Source organism: Bos grunniens, chromosome 2, assembly GCF_055505025.1.
Source record: "Bos grunniens cultivar Pamir isolate PY7600 chromosome 2, Bosgru_T2T1.0, whole genome shotgun sequence".
In the NCBI taxonomy this organism is placed as follows: domain Eukaryota; kingdom Metazoa; phylum Chordata; class Mammalia; order Artiodactyla; family Bovidae; genus Bos; species Bos grunniens.
This window is the reverse complement of record NC_141166.1, coordinates 5,240,360-5,262,936: the sequence shown is the minus strand read 5'-3', so window position 1 is coordinate 5,262,936 and position 22,577 is coordinate 5,240,360. Positions and strand designations below refer to the sequence as shown.

At 37.3% G+C, this 22,577-nt stretch overlaps 1 protein-coding gene across 50 annotated transcripts in view; it reads left to right on the top strand.

Moving 5' to 3' along the window:
- Positions 1 to 22,577, top strand: part of EIF4G3 (eukaryotic translation initiation factor 4 gamma 3) — a 354,136-nt gene that overhangs the window by 268,435 nt on the left and 63,124 nt on the right. For 30 of the 50 annotated variants that reach the window (XM_086326700.1, XM_086326955.1, XM_086326895.1 and 27 more), the window contains 6 exons: positions 1,659 to 1,905; positions 4,243 to 4,376; positions 6,281 to 6,400; positions 6,794 to 6,904; positions 12,167 to 12,337; positions 19,931 to 20,128. In XM_086326700.1, coding sequence (XP_086182826.1) covers positions 1,659 to 1,905; positions 4,243 to 4,376; positions 6,281 to 6,400; positions 6,794 to 6,904; positions 12,167 to 12,337; positions 19,931 to 20,128 — 981 coding nt within the window. The remainder of the gene's footprint in view (positions 1 to 1,658; positions 1,906 to 4,242; positions 4,377 to 6,280; positions 6,401 to 6,793; positions 6,905 to 12,166; positions 12,338 to 19,930; positions 20,129 to 22,577) is intronic. The other 20 variants (XM_086326656.1, XM_086326966.1, XM_086327057.1 and 17 more) reach the window with 1 other exon arrangement.

The following is a 22,577-nucleotide window of genomic DNA, read 5'->3' as shown; positions in this document are numbered from 1 at the left end:
TCTTCTGATGATTTCCATGCTCGTCTTGTTGGAGGAACGAGGAAGTATGTGTGGGTGTGTTTGCATGAACGTTTTATTTCCGTTTTAGAAAACACGGCCTTAAAACCATCTGTTTCTGTTGATAACATTTTAAAATCTAGCGTCTTTTCCTCATGATCTGATTGTTTTGTTGTTCAGTTACTGGGTGGTGTCCAACTCTTTGCAACCCCATGGACTGCAGCACTCCCGGCTTCCCTGTCCTTCACTATCTCCCAGGAGTTTGCTCAAACTCATGTCCGTTGAGTCAGTGATGCCATCCCACCATCTCATTCTCTGTCACTCCCTTCTCCTCTTGTCCTCAATCTGATGTTAGTAGAAGAAAATTTATTAGTATTACATCTTTTATACTATTTCACTTAATAACAACGTAGGGTTTGCAACTATTTAAAAAATTTTTTCATAAATCAGTTGGGGTAACTACTTCCTGGTGTATATGACATTTTTTAATACCATCCTCTGTTCAGCCAATTCAATAGAGCCTCTAATTTGGCTCTCCTAATGCGAATTTATCAACTGGAATTTGTGGTAAGTTCCTATTTCCTCTGAGTGCTTCTTTCAAAAGATTGTTTCCAGAGTGTTTCTTTTAATGAAAAAGAAAGACTTTAAAGTTCATTGCGAACTTTTCCTCCACGAGTTTTGATGGTTGATGTGCCAGAGCAGGCAATGGCACCCCACTCCAGTACTCTTGCCTGGAAAATCCCATGGATGGAGGAGCCTGGTAGGCTGCAGTCCATGGGTTCACCAAGAGTCAGACACGACTGAGTGAGTTCCTTTTCACTTTTCACTTTCATGCATTGGAGAAGGAAATGGGAACCCACTCCTGTGTTCTTGCCCGGAGAATCCCAGGGACAGGGGAGCCTGGTGGGCTGCCGTCTCTGGGGTCACACACAGTCAGACACGACTGAAGTGACTTAGCAGCAGCAGTGCCCTCAAGAAATACTTTGTTGTTGCTGTATCTGAAACTGAGATGGTCAGAAATAATCTGGTGAATAAGTTTAATTCTATTTTTCCTTTTAAAAATAGGATGCACTGGAACCCAGATTTCTCCCTGGGAGAATATGTGCCAGTATGATTTGAATAAGGTCACAATCTCAGAGAATTCTAAGAACCAATACACAAAATAGATTTTAACCAACAAGTGATCTCCTTGTTAAAGGAGCGATGGTCAGCTTTGTTGGAGTTAGACCCTTTAAACTGTTCATTGAACCCTTTTTCCACAGCCAGAGGACAACGCAAAACATACCCTCTAGTGTTTCTTTTTATATTTGCTGAGCGTTAGTGGCGAGGGTAGGAGTGCTTGATTTAGATTCTGACTGTTTCATGTCCGTCAAGTTCCAGGGATTAACAGTTCTTTCCTTTTTAAACTTTAGTATATTTAGATTTCATTAGTCATGTTAAAGCATTTCAATCACCGTTGGTATTGTCTGATTTATCCCAGGAGATGAAATGAGAAGAGTGTTTTAAATAAACTTACCATTCTAGTACCATAAGCTGAACACAGACATCCTTATCTTGAGTGATATGTTTTCTTATGCTTTTTTGAGGGGATAAGTATGGGTCTTCATGTGTATTTACACTCAGTGAAAAGAATATAACCTCTGTGTTCACTTATGCTTTAGCCTAAAGCTGAAGAGGAGCTTTCAGGTGACAAAATACTTGAATCTGAACAGGATAAAATGAGCCAAGGGTTTCATCCTGAAAGAGACCCCTCTGACCTAAAAAACGTGAAAACTGTGGAAGAAAATGGAGAAGAAGCTGAGCCTGTACGTAATGGTGCTGAGAGTATTTCTGAGGGTGAAGGAATAGATGCTAATTCAGGCTCCACTGATAGTTCTGGTGAAGGGGTCACATTCCCATTTAAGTCAGGTAAGTTTATCCCTGTCTTCCTGTGTCTGTTTTTTGTTCTCCTCTTCACTCTACTGCAACTTAGAGAAATGTTGCCTCCTTCTAAAAAAATATTGGATGGAAGGAAGAGGCTCATCACAGTGTAATATTTACAGAATAAATCAGCAGGCATACTTGACTGACTGGCAAATCCAGAGAGTCCTTTGTTGGCGGAAGTGATACCTGATGCTGGCTGGTACTCTGGTTTCACTGGCATTGGAAGAGCTGCTGGCAGAGGAAATCAGTCGGTGCTAGGCTGGTAAAATTGAACAAGAGGAATTTAATTTATTCATTTTAATTGAAAGAGATGTTTCAGATATGGTGACCATGTTTCTTGAGATAGTATTACTTCTTGTTTCAGGAAGCTGGAACTAACTTTGTTGATGGAAATCACTCTGTAGAGCTGAACTCCAGTAGGAAGTCAGAATCAGTATACTAAGTTATTAAGCACCAGCAATGTGGAAGTGCCCTATAAGATATATGGTAACCTCTAGAGGATCTTTCACCTTTAGAAACCATCAAACGCACTAAACCTCTGTCCCTATGCTGTGTAAACCATGGTTGACTTTCAGATTTATGGATAGTTTTTCCGTGGACATGTGGAGAAAGGTGGGGTTAGGCGAAATGGTTTTCTTAGTCCGCCAAATCTAAAGAGACTTCTGCGTGAGGTAGGGTTTGAATGTAAAATACCGGGCCTCAAAAATAATTTTGACCAGTATTCTTCAAACTTTCGATTTTAACCCATTTATAGGTTGTGAAACTATTTTAGTGAGTTATAACCAACATTGTTAAAGAATAGAATCAAAATTGTCAGTGCATTACATGCAGTAAGGAATGTAGGTTTTTTTTTAACTTTATATATGTGTGTGTGTGTTCAGGGTCATGAAATCACTATATTTCTTACTGTGAGTTGTAGTCAGAAATTTTTGAAAGCCTTTGATTGATCCCATCTTCATATACTGATCATTAATACTTAATGAAAACACTAGCAGTGAAATACTTGGAATGGGCCTTGTGAAATTGTAAGATTCCATTGTAAATTTTGTTTTTAACCTTAGGGCTCAAAATACTGAAATTTCTCCTAAAGATTTAGGCTTGTATCACCAATCACTTGGACTACCATCAATCCTTCTTCAGGGATTGAATCGCTGTTGTCATTTTTAGGACTGTGTAAATTATATTTTTAGCCTTCAGTTTGGCAAGGATACAGTGCACAACCAGCGGCCCTGACTGTACTGACTGACTGACAGCTTTTTGCCTCTGTAATATGCACCATCAGTCATTGGGGGTAAAGGCAGTTCAAAATTCAGATCCTAATAAACTGTGTATATTTTAATAAATATAATGTAGTAAAATATCTGCAGAATTCTCACATAGCGCCAGTCTATGGCTTGTGTATTAAGAACCACTACAATAAAGCAGGACAGAGTGTGCTGTCAGGAAGTGATCTGGGGCCTGGTTTTGATGAGTGTGTTGTTAATTAAAAGAAAAAACTGTGACTTGATTTTAGTAACAGTAAAAATTTCAAGAAATTTTCCAGCTTTATATTACGATAGGATTGTTAATGATAGCTGAAATAATAGTGATAGTAGCAAAAAAGTACTGTGGTAAAAACTGTTGTTAATATTCATATGAAAAATATCAGCTAAGAATATGTTTAGTGACAGGATTCTTGGACAAAGGTATATGTCCTTTCCCAGTTTAGTTGGCTCAGCAAGCAGATCCATTATTTTATTTTCTTCAGATTAAACTGTAATTAGGGGAGGGGGGAATCTATAGTCTGCTTAGACTTTTCAGAATCTTTAATAAGTTATTTAGTTTTATTTATGTCCTTTTACCTTTTTTCCCTCTCCATAGTAACATTCCAAAGTATCCTCCTTTTGCAGGAAACCAAAAGTATTATATATAAACTATGGAGCATAAGATAGTCTGCAAGGATGTATTGTACAACATGGTAAATACAGCCAGTATTTTGTAATAGCTGTAAATGGAGTACAACTTTTAAAAACTATTTTTAAAAAAGACTTGGTGATTTATTTAATGAAGATTATTCGTGACCCTTACCAAAGTCTGCTTATGTGTAAATGAAATGGTTCCTGTAGCATCTTACTTCAGATTACTCTCCAGAGGTATCCAGAAGGGATAAAGAACAAATAACAGTTTAAATCTTCCCATGACGTTTTCTGACTGTAGCTCATTGTTTTCTTTGTGGTTTTGTTTGCATACGATGAGATGAGATATTGGAGTCAGCTTATGTTCTTGCTAGATATACATAGAGTGACCTTATAGACTGTGGTCTGCCTGCTCTCCTCTTTTTAGAATCCTGGAAGCCTCCTGATTCGGAAGGCAAGAAGCAGTATGACAGGGAGTTTTTGCTGGATTTCCAATTCATGCCAGCGTGTATTCAGAAACCAGAGGGCCTGCCTCCCATCAGTGATGTGGTTCTTGACAAGGTAAGCTGAGCACTCAGTGAAAGCTATGTCTTTTTGGTGGGAACTGGTTTTTAACTCTCAGGGCAAATATGTGAAAAGAAGGTGAAAGTCGCTCAGTCGTGTCCAACTCTTTGTGACCCCATGGACTGTAGCGTGTCAGACTCCTCTATCCATGGAATTCTCCAGGCCAGAATACTGTAGTGGGTAGCCTGTCCCTTCTCCAGCAGATCTTCCCAACCCAGCAATCGAACAGGGATCTCCTGCATTGCAGGTGGATTCTTTACCAGCTGAGCTTCCGGGGAAGCCCCCATAATATATGAAGTATGAGCACTTTTTAGAAATTGTTAAAGTAACATTTGAATTAAATGTTTCATTAAGCATTATTGGGTCTTAGGTTTACTGTAGCTCATAGTAATTATGGAGTTTGGCTCATATTTGAGTGGTAAAGTTTTAAAATTTATTGTTGGCTTATTACAGCTGTTTCCTAGTGATAAGGTAGAAATTGTGTGTCTTTTGGGCTAATAAGCTTAAGGAGATGTAGACCTGTTTATGCACTGTGCTAAAATCTCAATAGGGAATTAGAGTAGCATTGAGGATAGGTCAGAAACCTAGGCAAGTATTTGGCAGATCAAACTTAAGTGAGAGGAAACGTAATTCAAATAGTGTATAACTCAGAATTTCTCCAGTAGATACTTATAGGAGGATCAGTCTTTAATCCTTTGCAAATAGATAGGTACCCTTTTTCTTTACATCTGATCTTAACTACATACAGAAAATTAGTACAATCAGTGTTTATTTCATCTGTTCATCAATTTAAAGATGTAAAGTCAGGTGTATATTTGCCAGAATAATTTTACATACATCAATGATGAACCAGTTCTGGTGACTAAGCTCTCGTTTTATAGAGGAACTGTTAATCCCTAAGTAAAGTGTAGTTGGTAACTTTCTTGAAGAGTGAGATCCAGTTCTTATTGATAATCCCTGTAGCTACTTATCCAGACCTTATTTGTAGCATTTATTCTCTTAGAGCAACAGATCTTCTTCCTTCTCTTACTAGGTCTTCTTTCTTAGGTGCTTATGGGAAGACAGTTGAATGACTGGTGGTACTAATTTAAGACTACTTCAGTATTCAGAGGACAAGCTTTGTTATGCCCACTGAATGAGACTGTCCTCTTAGAAAATGTTTTTTCCTGTCTGCCTGCTTATCAGTTTGACTTTGGCTGATGATAAGTTGATTTCTCACTAAGGTACTTAGCTTTGTTGAGTCTATAGTCACGTTACATGCTTATACAAATCCAGATGTCTCCGATTAACAAAGCGGACAAGATGAGGTTTTTACGTGGATCATCATAGAGAATTCACTGGCAGTCCAGTGGTTAGGACTTGGCACTTTAATTTTGGGGATCCAGGTTCAATCCCTGGTTGGGGAACTAAGATCCCACAAGCCCTGTGGCACAACCGAAAAATAAAGTCATCCTACATGAAACTTGTCTCCTTTTGAGATTTGTTGTCCATTCAAAATACATTCTTTACTAACCGTAAGTTAGTAGCATCAAAACCATAACAAGCTATATCAGATTTATTATAGGCAGGTGTTTTAATGATCCTGGAAAATGATTCCAGAATTTGGCTGTAGTTCGTAAGTTCTCAAAATAGCTTGTCTTGTGCCATTCTCTTGGCCCTACAGTGTCAAGTGAGCTGGGAATTTTAGACCTGATCATTCCAAGGCAACCAGAAAACCACTGTTGACCTAAGGGGTCTATGGCTAACCCAGGAGACTCTATCATGATTCAGATTGGACTCCCACTGGCTCAGAAAGCCAGCTCTATCTTGTCAGCTGACATAACTTTTAGTCTGAGTTTTTGTCTTTGTGGCACTGAATGCTCTGAAACTTGTATTAAGCTTTTCTTTGCTTCTTTGTGCAGATCAATCAACCAAAATTGCCAATGCGAACTCTGGATCCTCGGATTTTGCCTCGAGGACCAGACTTTACTCCAGCCTTTGCAGATTTTGGAAGGCAAGCCCCTGGTGGAAGAGGTGTACCTGTAAGTGCAAGTTCCCTACAACCTAATTAGTTAGAAACTGTCATAGACTTCATGACATCTTGTCTAATGGCAGGAGAGCGATTTTTTATTCTTTGATTCTTCTAACCAAGAAGAGGAAGTAGAAGAGGCGAAGACTATCCTTTCCATACTAATATTCAAACAAATAAAGACTACACTTGAGTTTCAAGTTTTTACTTGAAAGAAGCTGGTCTGCATTAATTTGGTCTTGAATTTTTTTTTCCCCACATTTTTTCAGTTGAAAAGACCTGCACGTGGGTTAAAAATAGAACCAGCCTTATATAGGATCCCTGTTTTGTCGTGAGGTGTCCCGATACACTAGAGACGTCTGATGACATACAGCTAATGGTCATCTCTTTGTCTTTGTTTCTACAGGTTTGCAAAGTGCAGAGCAGGCATGGATTGCCAATTCTGGAACAGAGCAAAGCCCCAGCTTCCACTCCACTGGCAATGTCGCACCCACCCCTGAAGAGCCTGCCTCTAGGGGTGCGCTGAATCCTTTTTTTAAAAAACAAAACAAAACAGTAGTTTCTGGTGTTACATTTCCTGTTTTACTCTTCTCACTTACTGTAAGTCGTGAAGCCAAAATATGAAAACGTGATATACCCAAAAGAGTGCGGTGTTGGTAAGCTGCAGATGGCCTTTACACTCCCAGCGGCAGGCTCTTCAGCGGTGGGAGTGGCATCGCCTATGGAGTTACACTGGGCACTGCACTGGGCAGAATTTGGCAGGCTCTGCCTACTCCATGCTTTGGAGACTTGTAGAAAGCATTGGGGTGAAGTTGCCAGTGATGTGAATACCTCTTTTTCCCCAACTTGGAGTGATATAGAGAGAACTTAATTTAAAGTTCTAAAGGAGCTCAGGGTTTGATGTACATTTGTGGATCACCCTGTTTATACTACTGTATGTTTGTAAAAATATATTTATAGAAGGTGGCACTTTTTATTTCCCCATCACCTTTTTATTTCGGGAATGGCAGCTTCTGAAACTTGCTCTGAAATAAGACTACACCTTCTGACAACAAATCACACTTTGTAGATACTTGAATTATTTGTTTAACCAAACACTGATTGCAAACACTGGAATGTCTGCACCATGTCAAAGGCTTTATAAAACCTAGAGAAAATTTTAATTTGAAGCATACTTTTTATTGAGCATCACCTTCTTAAAGACCCCTGTGTGTATAATATTCTATTCTTACTTGGGTTTGAAATTTAAATTTATCTAATTTCTCTAAATACCAAATTAAAATTTTTTTCTAAAGTTGGAATTTCCTCACCAGAAAGTCTTAGAAAGCAGCTTTCTAGAAACTATTTTATACCAGTTTTTCAGTATTATTTCCCTTCGTTGGTGAGTTTGTTAATCTTTGTTTTTGTTTTGGTTTCAGTTTATATCTTTGTTTAGCCAAACATTTGAAATAATGTTGATGCCATCTTTATTATTCTCTGGTTAATATCTGTAGTTATCATGTTGCTCGGTTTTGTTCATATGTCACTCACAGAAGATAGGAATTTTTGCATCTCCTCTTCCAGTGTATACGGTCAGTTTTCATTATCAGCTTGCTTTTGTCTGATAATCAGGTATAGCTTAAAGGAGGTATTATGAATTAAGCATAGCTATATCTTACTCAAAATACTGAAACTAGAGAATGAGTTTTTAAAAGTAACTGTCCCAGTGTATATTTGCCCGGTAATTTATTTGCCTACATATATCAGGTACATGATTATTTAGTGCAAAGTAATGTGACAGGAGATGAACCATGATCAATAACTTGTAGAGTCTCCAAAAATATTCACTTTAATTGTTTAACTCACTTTCTTTTCATAGCTCTGTCAATGTTCCACATTCTGTTTTTTAAGTGGAATTGTGATCAGAGTAACATTGATAACATTGTCTTAATATAAGTAATTATTCTTCCAACAGTTCCCATAGCTAACATATTCTCCATTTAATTTGTCCAGCTTACTTGGTATATTGGTGAAGGTAAAGATGGGAATTTTAAAGAATATACATAACATATAAAGGAACAATCAATAATGCTGCTTGGGGAAAAAAAAGCAGCCCTACTCTTCATAGTTTTTGGCTCCATACAGCTTCCAAATTGGCTTATAAATAATTACATCGAAAACAGTTAAGACATACTGGGTATGCTTCTTAGTCTAGCTTTAGTTGCTGTGACTCCTGATATAAACTTTGCTGCAACAGACTTGTTACAACATATTTTTAATGTGTAGCAATTATACTAGTGCCATACACAGTTATATATAATTTTTAACCATAAAAGTTCATCTTTTGATGAAAGCACCCAGGCAGTATCATCTCTGTAGTTTTTTAAAAGTCAAGTTACTTGGCTATTGTGGTGTTAATTTTAATAGTAATCTGTTTGCAGATATCGCAGAATGTGCCTCAAAAGAAATGTATCGAGAAGGGGGCTGTAGACCTAGACTAGTAACTTGCCATTCGTGTTCATTGTAACTAATTTGAGATTCACTGAACTGTGATGAAAATCCTTCATACAGAGAGGTTTCCTGAGCAGGTAGCATCCTTTTCTCTTAAAGGGAAAGAAAAAATGCTACAGTGCATATTGGTCCTGTTTTCTTTGGTTATCCAAGTAAGCAGAAAAGTTTGAGGTTTTAGTCTCTGAGTGAGATAGGAGCAATATATATTCAATTCTACAACAGAGATCTGTAGTTTCTTATGTAACACGTTTAAGAAATGTGGACCCTGCACACATTATACCTTGAAGTTCATCTTCTCACCATCAGTCAGAATTGTTTGTCTTTCAAGCAAAGAAACCAGGCTTTATTTCTTTTTATATGTTCCATAACTCTTAGCACAGGATCCTAGAATTTTATCTGTATTTAGTAACTAAAGTCATTCATTACCTATGGTACAGCTTTTGAATGATACTGAAAATCTGACAATTTATATTAAGTTTTTCCACACACAAAAAGGATACAGGGTGTTTAAAGGTTTTTATACCAACCTGTATATCACTTCTTTAAAAATTTCTTTTTTTTCTTTGATATTCATGATAATATTGTACTACCTGATATTGTACTTAGTTGTTAAGGTCCTTTGGCATGCCTTACTATTATATATCCCGTGATCCTAGTTAATAACTCATGTAGGTATGATAAGCATTTAATATATGAGATGGTTTAAGTTCAGCAGACTTGTTCATAGTAACTTTGCTCATAAGTGGCAGAATTGTATTCAAGAGACCACAGTTCTTTTGTCTTCTAATCTGCCTCTCTTCTCCACTTTACCATAGCCATTCCAGGCATTGATATTCCAGTGAATCATTCTGAGTATAAACAGAAGAATGTTAGCTATAAATTATAATCAAACATATTAAGCATTTATAAGAAGAATAATCTGTTGAGGACTCAGTATACTTGGGTAAATATTTGTGAGCAGTATCTTAGTTTTGTCCAGAGATATTTAAATTTGTCTTGGGAGGTTGCACATGGGTTACAATTTCAATTTTTTAATCCAGGACTTTAAAAAGTTTGTTTTTTTTAACAGTTTTTTTTTACTTTGAAACACTTGTTATCTACTTATTTAATATCTCTCACATCTCTTTCCTGCTTGTCTGAAATTCACTTATATTTGTCTTGGGACAGATAGAGTTGTTTCGTAAATCATATTTACTTTTTAGAAATCTCAAACGTTCATTGGTATTTGCAATTTCTTTTTTGGAAATGAACATTTTCTAACTTAATGCAAACATAGTTAAAATTATATCCACAAATTATACTATGGCTCTTACATGATTTTGGCATAATACCTTTTCTAATACCCACCAATCGTTGTTTTTAACAAGTTTCTATGTGCAGATGCATGGATTAAATTGAATATCTGTGATCTGTTTATTTGAATTTTATCCAAACTTTAAAAAAGATAGTAACTGACATTAATTAACAGTAGAATATATTTTGAATTATAAAAACCAAACAACACATGGTTTGCTGCCTTTTCTTAACAGTTCTTCTGCCTGAACGAGCAAGGTTTCAGTGAGAAATAAATCTTACAGTCGTGCTGTCTGATTTAGCGGCTCTTTCCAGTCGATACTTCCCCAGTCTGATGATCTTTTTTAGTTCTGTCTTAGTTATACCATGTGTGGTACCTCGGGATTTATTTGACTTCAGTTTTTTGTTTTTTTTTTTTCATTTGTTAGATTACAAAATAATCTAACATTATATCATTAGTACTGAGTCCTTAGCTAGACATATTTAGTGTGTATTGCCCAGAAATTCTAAATTTTGATCCTGAAACATCCTTAATAGTGCTGTTTCTAATTAGGGCACATGGTCAAGGAAGGGTAAGAGGATAATTAATTCTGAGATGGGTGATGTGTAAAGGCTTTGAAGCTTATCAGAGTCCTCAGACCATGTCTCTCTCGAATGTGTCTTTCTGTATGAAGTATGACCTTTTATTTACTCTCTTTATTGGAGGATAATTGCTTTAGTTTCTACTTAAAGGGAAGTATTGGAGCATTAAGTGAGATAGGATTCTGGTCTGTCTGTCTTGTGTGAAGCATTTTTTTTTTTTCTCCTCCTTTTTTCCTCTTGAAACCTAATTGTAATATTTCTTCATCATTCAGAGAAGGACCTGTCAGAAAAAGTAAGGGCAGTCAGTATCCCAGATCTTGGATTGGTCATAAGCAGAACTCTCTATCACTCCAGTTATTTAATCTTGAAAAAGTATTTCCAGGCATTTAGAGTAGCATTTATTAGGAACATTTTAATACATAGAATATAACTTTTAAGTTACCCATTACTGTTACAGTAACATTTCTGATTTGCTGACCAGTGTGACATGCTAACATACATTGCTTTTAACAGAATGAGCATAGTGGGGCTCTGGGAGGAACAAAGAGCTGACAAAGGCCTTTTTTCAGGGAGTGATTTAGTTGGATTTCATTAATGACATAAGGAAGACTTATTTTAGTATTTCTGGCACAGCAAACTTAGAGGGATCTATTAAGGTCTCAGAGAAGGCAATGGCACCCCACTCCAGTACTCTTGCCTGGAAAATCCCGTGGATGGAGGAGCCTGGTAGGCCGCAGTCCATGGGGTCGCTAAGAGTCAGACACGACTGAGCAACTTCCCTTTCACTTTTCACTTTCATGCGTTGGAGAAGGAAATGGCAACCCACTCCAGTGTTCTTGCCTGGAGAATCCCAAGGCCGGGGGAGCCTGGTGGGCTTCCATCCATGGGGTCGCACAAAGTCGGACACGACTGAAGCAACTTAGCAGCATTAAGGTCTGCAGTCAGTCTGGGTGTCTATGCTGTAAATAATTTTCATGGTAAGGGTGTATTTGCATTGCACACCGAAAGTGTAGAGACAGTTTTTGAAGCAGATTTGTAACTGTGGTGATCTCTGCCTCTGAATTTCTGTAGTTGTTCAAGTGACTAGTCCAAAGTCACATAACGAGTTAAGAAAAAAAGAAGCAGTAATTTCACTTAGGGTAGTCTTTTTTGTTAGGTTCAGTAGCTTTATCAGACATACCTAATTTAGGACGTCAGGGTCAAAAATCGTAGTCGTGGTATACGCTACAGTGATGACATTCTAACACACCCACACCCCCACCAAAAAAAAGATCACATCTCACTTGATGCCTGATACCCATCTTTGCATCTAGAAGTGTTTCCTGTGGGCGGCAATCCTTACTTGAGCAGCACAGCAGAGACGGTAGACTGTAAGTGCTCTGTGTGGATGTAATAAAGAATGCTCTTGTCCTAGCTGTTGAATGTTGGAGCACGGAGATCTCAGCCTGGCCAGAGGAGAGAGCCCAGGAAGATCATCACGGTCTCCGTGAAAGAAGACGTGCACCTGAAGAAGGCAGAGAACGCCTGGAAGCCCAGCCAGAGGCGGGATAGCCCAGCCGAGGACCCCGAGAACATCAAGACCCAGGTGGGGGCTGGGGCGTGCTCACGTGGCTTTGGAGTCGTAAGGGTACTCTTCTGTCTCTTTGCCCTGGTAATATAAGGTTTTTTGTGATTTTTTCCTTACTACAGGCATCATTCTAAAAGCTATCATAAATGCCAACAATCTACTTTCTCTTTAAGTTGCATTCTGTGTGCTTTTCAAAACACAAACTATATTTCGAGGGTTCACATGTCATAGAATTCTGTCACTCACGCTTAGATCAATATTTGCTTTTCTTAAAAATGTGTTTTTAGATTCTTATTCATTGTCCTGTGGTAGTCTAGTTAGTATCTTGCTTTTTGTTTCACTTCTAATAAGTTAGAATTTAGAAATACATCTTACTTATGGTCCTTGGTAATAAAATTGAATTCTTTGCATCTTTTTGAGCATATCCTCCCTCAGAACTCCTTAGGGTAAATTGAATGAATTCCTTTAATCCACCCAAATTTGTTTTTGTGTGCCAATTTATATAAAGCCTCTGTTCATCTTTTGCTGTACGCACAATGCCAGTTCCTATCCCTGTGTTAGCTCTACTATGTCCTTTAGCTGTTTTTGATTCTAATTAAGATAACTCATTTGACACTAATTAAGATACTAATAGTATGTGCCTTATGGAACACTGTGAAGTTCAAATGAAGCGATATAAAGCACTTGCTCATGACGTGGTTCCAGGAGCCCAGTTATGTACTTAGTATGAGAATGTCCCTGGGAAAGAGATGTGCCTTACAAATCCTGATGTTGATTGAGCACCAGCACAGAATCTCATACATAGTAGATACTCAATAAATACTTGTTAAACAATAAACTTAGCAGCAAAGCTGTTCATGCTGTCAGGACCAAGACGAACTGATGCATCACAAGCTGTTTGTCAGACCCAAATCGGCTGCCTGCCTTTGTTCATCTTTCTCGCACTTGCCCCAGTCATTTGTCCCAAGAACATCCTGCTCCAGATTCACTAAAATCAAGTAGCTAATCTTCCCTGAAGATTTCTCAACCTTCAAAAAAAAATCTACATTCGTGCTTCCATTCCCTCTGAGAAGTGCTTAATGAAGAGGGACTTAAAAGTTTTAAATTTCCTGCTAGATGTTTATCATTGACTATGAAGATGTCTTCTTTTGGTGTTTAAGGCAGTTGTATTAGTGCCTTATTGCATTAGATTCTTACAACACCTGTCAAGGCAGGAATACATGTTTGCTCTTTTTTTCATATGAAGAAACGGAAGCTTTGAGAGGTACTCACAGCCGTTGTGGTTACTGAGTAGTCCATTTGTTGTGAACTTGTACCTCTCTATTCTGTAGCAGAGTTCTCCCCATTTTTAAAAAAAATTTTATTGAAGTATAGTTGATTTAGAAACTAAATCTAATTTCTAGTTCTAAATCAACTAAAGTTGAGTTGGTTTCTAGTATACAGCAAAGTGATTCAGAGATATATATGTGTGTATATGTGTATATATAGATATATATATTTATTTTCATATTGTTTTCCATCATGTTTTATTACAGGATATTGACTGTAGTTCCCTGTGCCATGCAGCAGAACCTTGTTGTCTGTTTTATATATAGTATTGTGTATTTGCTATTCCAAAACTCTAATTTATCCCTTCCCCACCCCCTCTCCCCTTTTGTATCTACATCTGTGAGTCTGTTTTCTGTTTTGTGAATAAGCCCGTTCATATCATGTTTTACGTTCCGTATGTAAGTGATACCGTAGGCATTTGTGTTTTTCTGTGTTACTTAGTACAGTAATTTCTAGGTCCGTCTATACTGCTGCAAATGGCGCTGTTTCATCCTTTTTATGACTGAGTAGTATTGCATTTTATTTGCGTGTGTGTGTGCACATGTATATTTATGTGATATATGTATGTATCACACCTTTATCCAGTCATCTGTCTGTGACCTTGTAGGTTGTCTCATGTCTTGGCATTTGTAAATAATGCTGCTGTGAACATTGGAATGCATGTATCTTTTCAGATTACAGTTTTGTCTGGATATATGCCCAGGAGAGGAATTGCTGTATCATATGCCAACTCTGTTGTCAGTTTTTAAGGAACCTCTATACTGTCTTCCATGGTAGCTGCACCGGTTTACATTCCCACCAAAATATAGGACGGCTCCCTTTTCTCCACACCCTTTCCAGCACTTGTTTTTTGGAGACTTTTTAATGATGGCTATTCTGGCTAAGTTCTCCCCATTATTAATTGTTATTCAGAAACAATAATTATATTGACTTTGAGGTATCATTAATTAGTTGTTTTCTTTAATGAATAGATAAAGCAAACCCAGTGCGGGATGGATAGACTTCTTATGCAGGGCCAGCACAGCCTCCTTTTCTCGACATGCTTTGCTCTTGATACAGAGCGTCTTTGCTCATTCCCTCTCCGTTCTGTGTTTTCACTCTCTGCACAGGCACATCCCATGTTGTTCCTCCTGTTACTCTTTTTCTATCCTTTTGTCAACACAATAGTTGTATTGTTGCCACCACTTCCGGAAAACTCCTTCACTCTGACATTTGTTCTTACCCTCTGTATTTATAGCAACATTATGAATGATCACCAGTGGATACCGTAAGAATTAATCTCCTTGAAACATTTCTAGGAAATCATTATTAGTGACGTATCTAGACTCCTTCCACATACATGCACTACAGTTGCGATTCTGCTGCTCAGGCTGCTATTTCATCTCTCTTCGCCTCTTGATACAGTAATCCCACTGCTGCTGCCCAGCTCATCTCTCTGATGGGCTGATTTTTACCTCCTCGCTCTAGCTTCTAACTTACCATCACTTTCTTTCCCACTAGCGTGCACTAGTCCTCTGATCTTTCCTTACTGTTTTCCAGTCCTGCAGTGGGAGAGCCTCATTAGCAATCCTTTCTAAAATATTTCCCTTCCTAAAATACTTTCTGTCCCCCTGCCAGCCTTTTCTCATGTGGCCAGCTTTTTTTTTTTTTTTGCCCTTTATAATCTGGCCCCACTCTCATTTCCTTCTAAAGGTCTTTCCTCACTAACCCGTTACAGTCCTCACCTCTCTGGCTTCTAATCAACCTCGTGCTTTGCTCTGTCCTTTCTCTTGTAACTTTCCTGTCTTTGAAGCTGGATTTGATGGTTTTGATGACTGTGCCTTATGCTTTATTTGTACCTAAATGAAATTACAAAACATCAAGTAGATATTCAGTCATAATGAATAAATGCCTTTTGGTCAGTGTTTTGTTTTTTGATACTGGAGATTTCCTTTTTCAATTCAGGTATAAATTGACATATTACTTTTTAGGTATACAACATAATCACTCAGTATTTGTATGTATATTGCAAAATCATCACCACAGTTAGCCTGCTTAATGTCCATCATCATGTAGGATTTTATTCTTGTGGTAAAAGCTTTTCAAACATGCAAAGCAGCATTCTTTCCCTTGTATTTTAATTTTTATTGGCGTATTGGTGATTTACTTTCTGTTAGTTGCAGGTGTATAGCAGAAGTGAATGAGTTTCCACACCCACATGCGTTCACCCTTTTTTAGATCCTTTCTCCATATCGGTCATTACAGAGCAGTGAGTAGAGCTCCCTGTGCTGTGCAGTGGCCCCTGTTTGTCGTCGTTGTTCAGTCACTCAGCTCTTTGTGACCCCATGGACTGCAGCACGCCAGGCTTCCTTCCCTGTCCTTCGCCATCTCCCATAGCTTGATCAAACTCACAGCCATTGAGTCAGTGATGCCAGCTGACACCTCGTCCTCTGTCATCCCCTGCTTCTCCTGCCTTCAGTCTTTCCCAGCATCAGGGTCTTTTCCAGTGAGTCAGCTCTTCACATCAGGTGGCCAAAGTATTAGAGCTTCAGCTTTAGCATCAGTTCTTCCGGTGAATATTCAGGATTGATTTCCTTTAGGATTGACTGGTTTGATCTCTTTGCTGTCCAGGGGACTCTCAAGAGTCTTCTCCAACACCACAGTTCAAAAGCATCAATTTGGTGTTCAGCCTTCTTTATCGTCCAACTCTCACATGCATACAAGACTCTGGAAAAACATATATGACAGTGTGTATATGTTAATTCCAATCTCTCAATTTATTCCTATCCCCCTTTTCCCTCTGGTAACCATATGTTTGTTTTCTACATCTATGACTTTGTTTCTGTTTTCTAAATAAGTTCATTTGGACCTTTTTTTTTTTTTGGATTCCACATATAAGGAATATCATATGATATTTGCAGCCTTATTAACTATAGTTACTTACTGTGCATTACTTCAATAAATGACCTTTTTATTTTCCTGTTTTTCTAAGCTTAGTATTTTCTGATCTATTTGAAGATCTGAAGGCTGGGTTTTATTTTTGTTTTTATTTTGTTTTTGTGGAAAGCACAAATTAAAGTTTTAAACCTAAATGGTACTGTCTCGGTTGATACAGGCAATTTGGAGAAGTGCAATGACTCCCTCATCCCTAATAAACTTAAAATTTTTTGTTCTCTATAAAAGTGAAGCTGACGTATTGCTTTAAAAGTTGACAATATGATTTTTAAAAATTTAAATAGATTTATTTACCGTCTTAGAGAAAACTGTTGATAAACTGGTACACTTTCTAAAAATCCTTGTATTCAGATTAAATTATATAGGGATCAAACAAAACATTTTATAGGTTTTTCAGTTATTATATCATGGTTTCATGGATTTTTACAACTTCATATTTTTACTGAGGCATCATTTACATTTAGTTAGGTTTCCTTCTTTGTTTATAGTTCTATAATTCTTGCCAAACACATGGTTGTGTTACTGCCACCACAGTCAAGATGTAGAGCATTGCCATCAGCCCCCTGAAGTGTTCTTGTTCTGCTTTATAGTCATCCTCTGCTGCCCATGCTCACTTGTGGCAGTCAGTCGTGTGTTTGTCCCTCTGTGTGTGTACACACATGTTTGTGCACTCAGGCATATCTGACTCTGCGACCCCATGAACTGTAGTCCGCCAGGCTCCTTTATCCATGGAATTTTCCAGGCAACCATACTGGAGTAGGTTGCTCTTTCCTACTCCAAGGGGTAAAACCTGCATCTCTTGCACCTCCTGCACTGGCAGGCGGATTCTTCGCCTGTGTGCCACCTGGAAACTCCCTGTAGTGTTGCCTTTTCCAGAGTCTCATATAAATATGGAGTCATTCTGAGTAAAGCTTCTTTTACTCAGTGAATATATTTGATACTCATCCATCATATTGCATGTATGAGATGGCTGGATGGCATCACTGACTCGATGGACATGAGTCTGAGTGAACTCCGGGAGTTGGTGATGGACAGGGAGGCCTGGCATGCTGCGATTCATGGGGTCGCAAAGAGTCGGACACGACTGAGCGACTGAACTGAACTTTCATTCCTGGATCCATTCACAAGATAAACACTTTCCAGGTTTTAGTAATTATGAATAAAATTACTGTGAACATTCACATAGAGGACTTGTATGAGCAAATACGTTTTTGTTTCTTTGGGGTAAATTCCTAGCTTTTGGATCAACATAGGTTTAACTTTATTAGAGTATACCAAACTGTTTTCCAGGATGGTTACTGGCAAGGCATGAGAGTTTCAATACTTCAGTCTTCACCAGCACATATAATTTTCTGTTCTGTAAATTTTAACCATCCTAATGGATGTGTGGTAACATCTCAGTGCAGTTTCAGTTTGCATTTCCCAAAAGACCAGTGTGTTGAATAAGGACATTTTTTCATGCGTTTATTTGCCATTTGTGTGTCTTCTTTAGTACAGTTTTCTTTATATCTTTTGGCCTGTTTCGTTGGTTGGTATGCTGTCTTACTGAATTTTGAGAGCGTTTTTTTTAAATTATTATTCTGTATATAAATCCTTTGTCAAATGTATATTTTTATAAAAGGTTTTCCCCCAATCTGTGGTTTTTTTCATTTTCTTAATAGTATCTTTTGCCAAGCATAAGTTTTTAACTTTGATGATGCTCAATTTATTGATTTTTTTCATTCCCACATTGTGCTTTTGCTGTCTCACTTAAAATATCTGTACATATAAGAATACAAAATTTTTGTCCTGCTCTGTTCTAGAAGTTTCTAATTTTGGATTTTACATTTTGGTTTGTGATCCTGTTTTAGTTAATTTTTGTGTTATGTGTAAGGCATGAATCAAGATTTCTTTTTTTTTTTTGCTTATGGATATCCAGTTGTTCCAGCATCATTTGTTGAAAAGACTTACCCTTTGTCCACTGAATTTTCGTTGCACCTTTGTTGAAAATCAGTTCTTCATATATGTGTGAATATATTTTCTACACTTCTCATTCTGTTCTCGTGAATTATGTGTCTGTTCTCTGGCCAGTACCACTATCTGTGCATAGTAGCTTCATATGGTAAGTGTTGAAATTAGGTTATATGTCTTCCAATTTTTGTTATTTTTTGAAATTGTTAAGCTGTTCTAGTTTTTGTTTTTCCATTTCAACTGAAGAATCAGCTTCTTGATTTCTACTCTTCCCCCTCCAAAAAACACCTTATTAGGTATTTTATTTTGTTTGTGTTAAATCTGTAGATCTCTTTGGGTAAAACTGGCAACTTAACAATAATGAGTTTTATAATACAAGAACGTGATATAGATCTCTATTTTGGTGTTTCTCGATTTCTTTGATCAGTCACTTAAACATTTCATCACACAACTCCTATGGACATTTTGATAGATTCTTATCTAAGTACTTCATGGTTTTGGTACTGTTATAGATTGTGCTTTTTAAAAATGTAATTTTTAGTTGTTTATTGCTAATACATAAAAATAAAATTGATTTTTGTATATTGACTTGTGTTCTGCAAACCTGCTAGACCCACTTAGTGTCTACGTTTATAGGTTTCTTATGATTTTTCTGCGAAGACAGTCATTTGTGAAAAGGGAATTTTATCTCTTCCTTTAGATCTGTATGGGTTGTAGCTCTTTTCCTTTGCATTATTCCACTGAATAGGACCTCCAGTAAGGTTTTGAATAGGAATGGTGAGCACACATGTTCTTGTCTTGTTCTCACTGTTAGGGGGAAACACTTATTCTTTCACCACTGAGTAGGGTTATCAATGGCCTTTTTCTCGTTGAGGAAGTTTTCTATTTCTAACTTGATGAAGCTTTCTATAACATTATTACAGTAACTTCTGCCTAGTGTTTTATTTGATAATTTATATTATACCATTTGTAGATGAACTTCTATTTTAGGACATTTAAGTTATTTGCTCTAAAAGGTTACTGATTGAAGTTATGATGGCTAAAATCCCTTTTAACCTATCCTTAAATATAAATAAATTTATGAAAGTAAAATTGCTGGTTTAAGACTTTGAGTACACATTGTCAAATTGCCCTTGGAAATGTGCCAAATTAGAGTCCCACCAGTGGAGTGTGAATATACCTAGTTCCTTGAATTCTCATCAGTAGTGGAAAAAAAATAGGCGGTATAAATTTTTAATATATGATAAAATAGATTTAATTATTTCTGTGACTCATTCACAATCTTTGTTAATAATTTAGGAAATTGCACTTATAAATTACAAATAAAATATTAGTCCTTATAGAAAGCATCATATTGTCACAGATAATATAATGGTTTCTTTTTTGTGGTCCTTCTAGGAACTTTTTAGAAAAGTTCGAAGTATCTTAAATAAATTGACACCACAGATGTTCAACCAACTGATGAAGCAAGTGTCAGGACTTACTGTTGACACAGAGGAGCGGCTGAAAGGAGTCATTGACCTGGTCTTTGAGAAGGCTATTGACGAACCCAGTTTCTCTGTGGCTTACGCAAACATGTGTCGATGTCTAGTAACGGTAAGAAGAGAGGAAGGAGTAAAACCAGAAATCTCCAAGAGGTATATTCTCCCCTCACTACATATTCTTCCCAGAAGTGTTAATGGGGCAGAGTAAAGGGGAGAATATATTTTTAGTACATATAATATTCTCATTGTATAAAAATAGCCTTGCTTTTTTATAATGTATTTTAACCTCTGAAGGGGATATGGAGGTAAGACTGAAATAGGCATGTTGTGGTCCCATGCAGTGTGGGGAAGATTAAAGAAGATTAAAATTTGTAATGTGAAATTTTTGTCATGGGCCACCAGTTTTTCCTGGTGTATCATCTTATAGAAATAAAGCAAATGCTTACATTTACATTTAGGTTCAGAATTGGAAGGCATGCTGATTCTAAGTCTAGCCTTTGTAAAAGTGCTAGCATAGTTGTGGTCATAAAGGTTTCAAAACTGATGATACTCTCTTAGATACTATTAGATTTCTTTCTCTTTACATTGTCCACAGCCTGTCAAATCTAGGGCGAGAAAGAATGGGAGACCAAAGAGCTTCTGGTTAGTGTTCATTATCCTCTATTCTGCAGTCATAAAACTGCCATGTATCATCTGTGTTTTCTCTGCCTGTTACCAAGGTACCTGTATCAGAAATGTGTGTCCTTTAACATTTGGGTCTTTTCTTAATTATCACACCTTATTGTCATTGTGCCTATGAAAATGCAAAATTCTATCATTTTATACCAGTGTTTTTGAGTACCTGTGTTAAAAGTAGGTAAGTCTGTTGGGACTTAGGAAAAAGCTCATCTTCTGTCTTCAAGGGACTAAAAATCCATATTGGAGAAAAATAGCATTAGCAAGAAAAAAAAACACTCATAAGGTATTTTGTGATGTTGTAGTGTCTTGGTGTCTGATGGAGCCTGAAATTTCAAGTTGAAAGAAAAGGAAATCACCATATTCCTGGGAAATGACAAACTTTTATGAAGCGGGTAGAATTAGTTCAGCCTGAGGAGAGGGGTGGCGAGTACAAATTCAGGGAAGGAGGAATGTACTCCGCAGGCTCAGGCCTCAGGCAACAAGCATGGCATAAAGGCTCCAACCACTGACTTTGGAGTCTCATAGTGCTATGAGACTATGACAGTTTTAACTTTAAATTCCAACTCTGCCATTTGCTGACTTTGTAACCTCAGAATAGTACATAACTTCTTTAAGCGTCTTTTTTTTTTTAATCCATAAAATCAGATTAGTTTATATAATTTAAGGTTATTATATTGATAAAGTTAATTGGAGTGAGATTGTGTTTGTAAAGTCTAGCTCAGTTTTAGCCTGTCACAGCTCTAAGTGATTCAGAACTAAATTGGTGGTGGTGAAGATTGTGGAGATCTTAAAATATTAGGTATAGAATGAGGATGATTGTAATATTTAGCACTACTAGTGATGCTGGGAAAGATTGAAGGCAAAAGGATAAGAGGGCGACCGAGACTGAGGTGGTTAGATAGCATCACCAGCTCGGTGGACGTGGATTTGAGCAAACTCTGGGAGACAGTGGAGGACACAGGAGCCTGGCTTGTCTGCAGTCCATGGGGTCACAAAGAGTCGGATGCGACTTAGTGACTGAACAACAACAGGTTGTAGTATGGGTAGATGATTTACGTATGTCATTTTAACACTTACTATAAGCCTTAAAGATCAGTATTATTAGCCCCACTTTATTAAATAAGAAGTTGAGGCTTAAAAAAGGATTAATAACTTGCTCATAGTCACATAACTAGTAAGTGGCAGTGCTGGAACTCAAATCTAGGATTACTTAACTCAGTGACTTGCAATATTGCCTTCTAACGCGCCATATTCACCTGAAAGTGAACTGATCCTCAGCTCATGTGTTCTGTTCCATTGTGACATCCATGAAACCCTGCAGTCAGAAATTAGAACTAGGACTAGATCCCAAATCTTCTGGCTCATAACTTTATACTTTTTACCAGTTTTTTATTGAATCAGTGAAGGGTTGTGAATTTTTGTTGTTGCTATTTTGTGTCTTTAACACCAAAAAACATTTTGTATTGGTGTATAGCTGATTAACAATGTTGTGATAGTTTCAGGTGAACCGTGACGGGACTCAGCCACACAATTATTTTAATAGAAGAATCCTTTAGATGAAAATGACCCTTAAAGGCCTGGCCATAACACAGGTTAGCTTGGAATAGGAAGAATTCACAGATAAGCCAGCTACTTATGGGTCTTTTGGTGTGACATACCCTTTTATAACAAGAGTTTTTAAACTTTATTGGATTTTTTTAAATTATAAAATAACAATCTATTGGAATAATTCAAACAGAATAGGGAAATACACAGAAAAGGTTAGTATTCTTCCCTCTGAAGCCCCAGTCAGTTAAGTTTCCTTTCCTTCCAAGCCAATCACTTCCAATTGCAAGTGATACGGTTGCATTGTTCCATAATTTTCTTTATATTTATAAAATCGT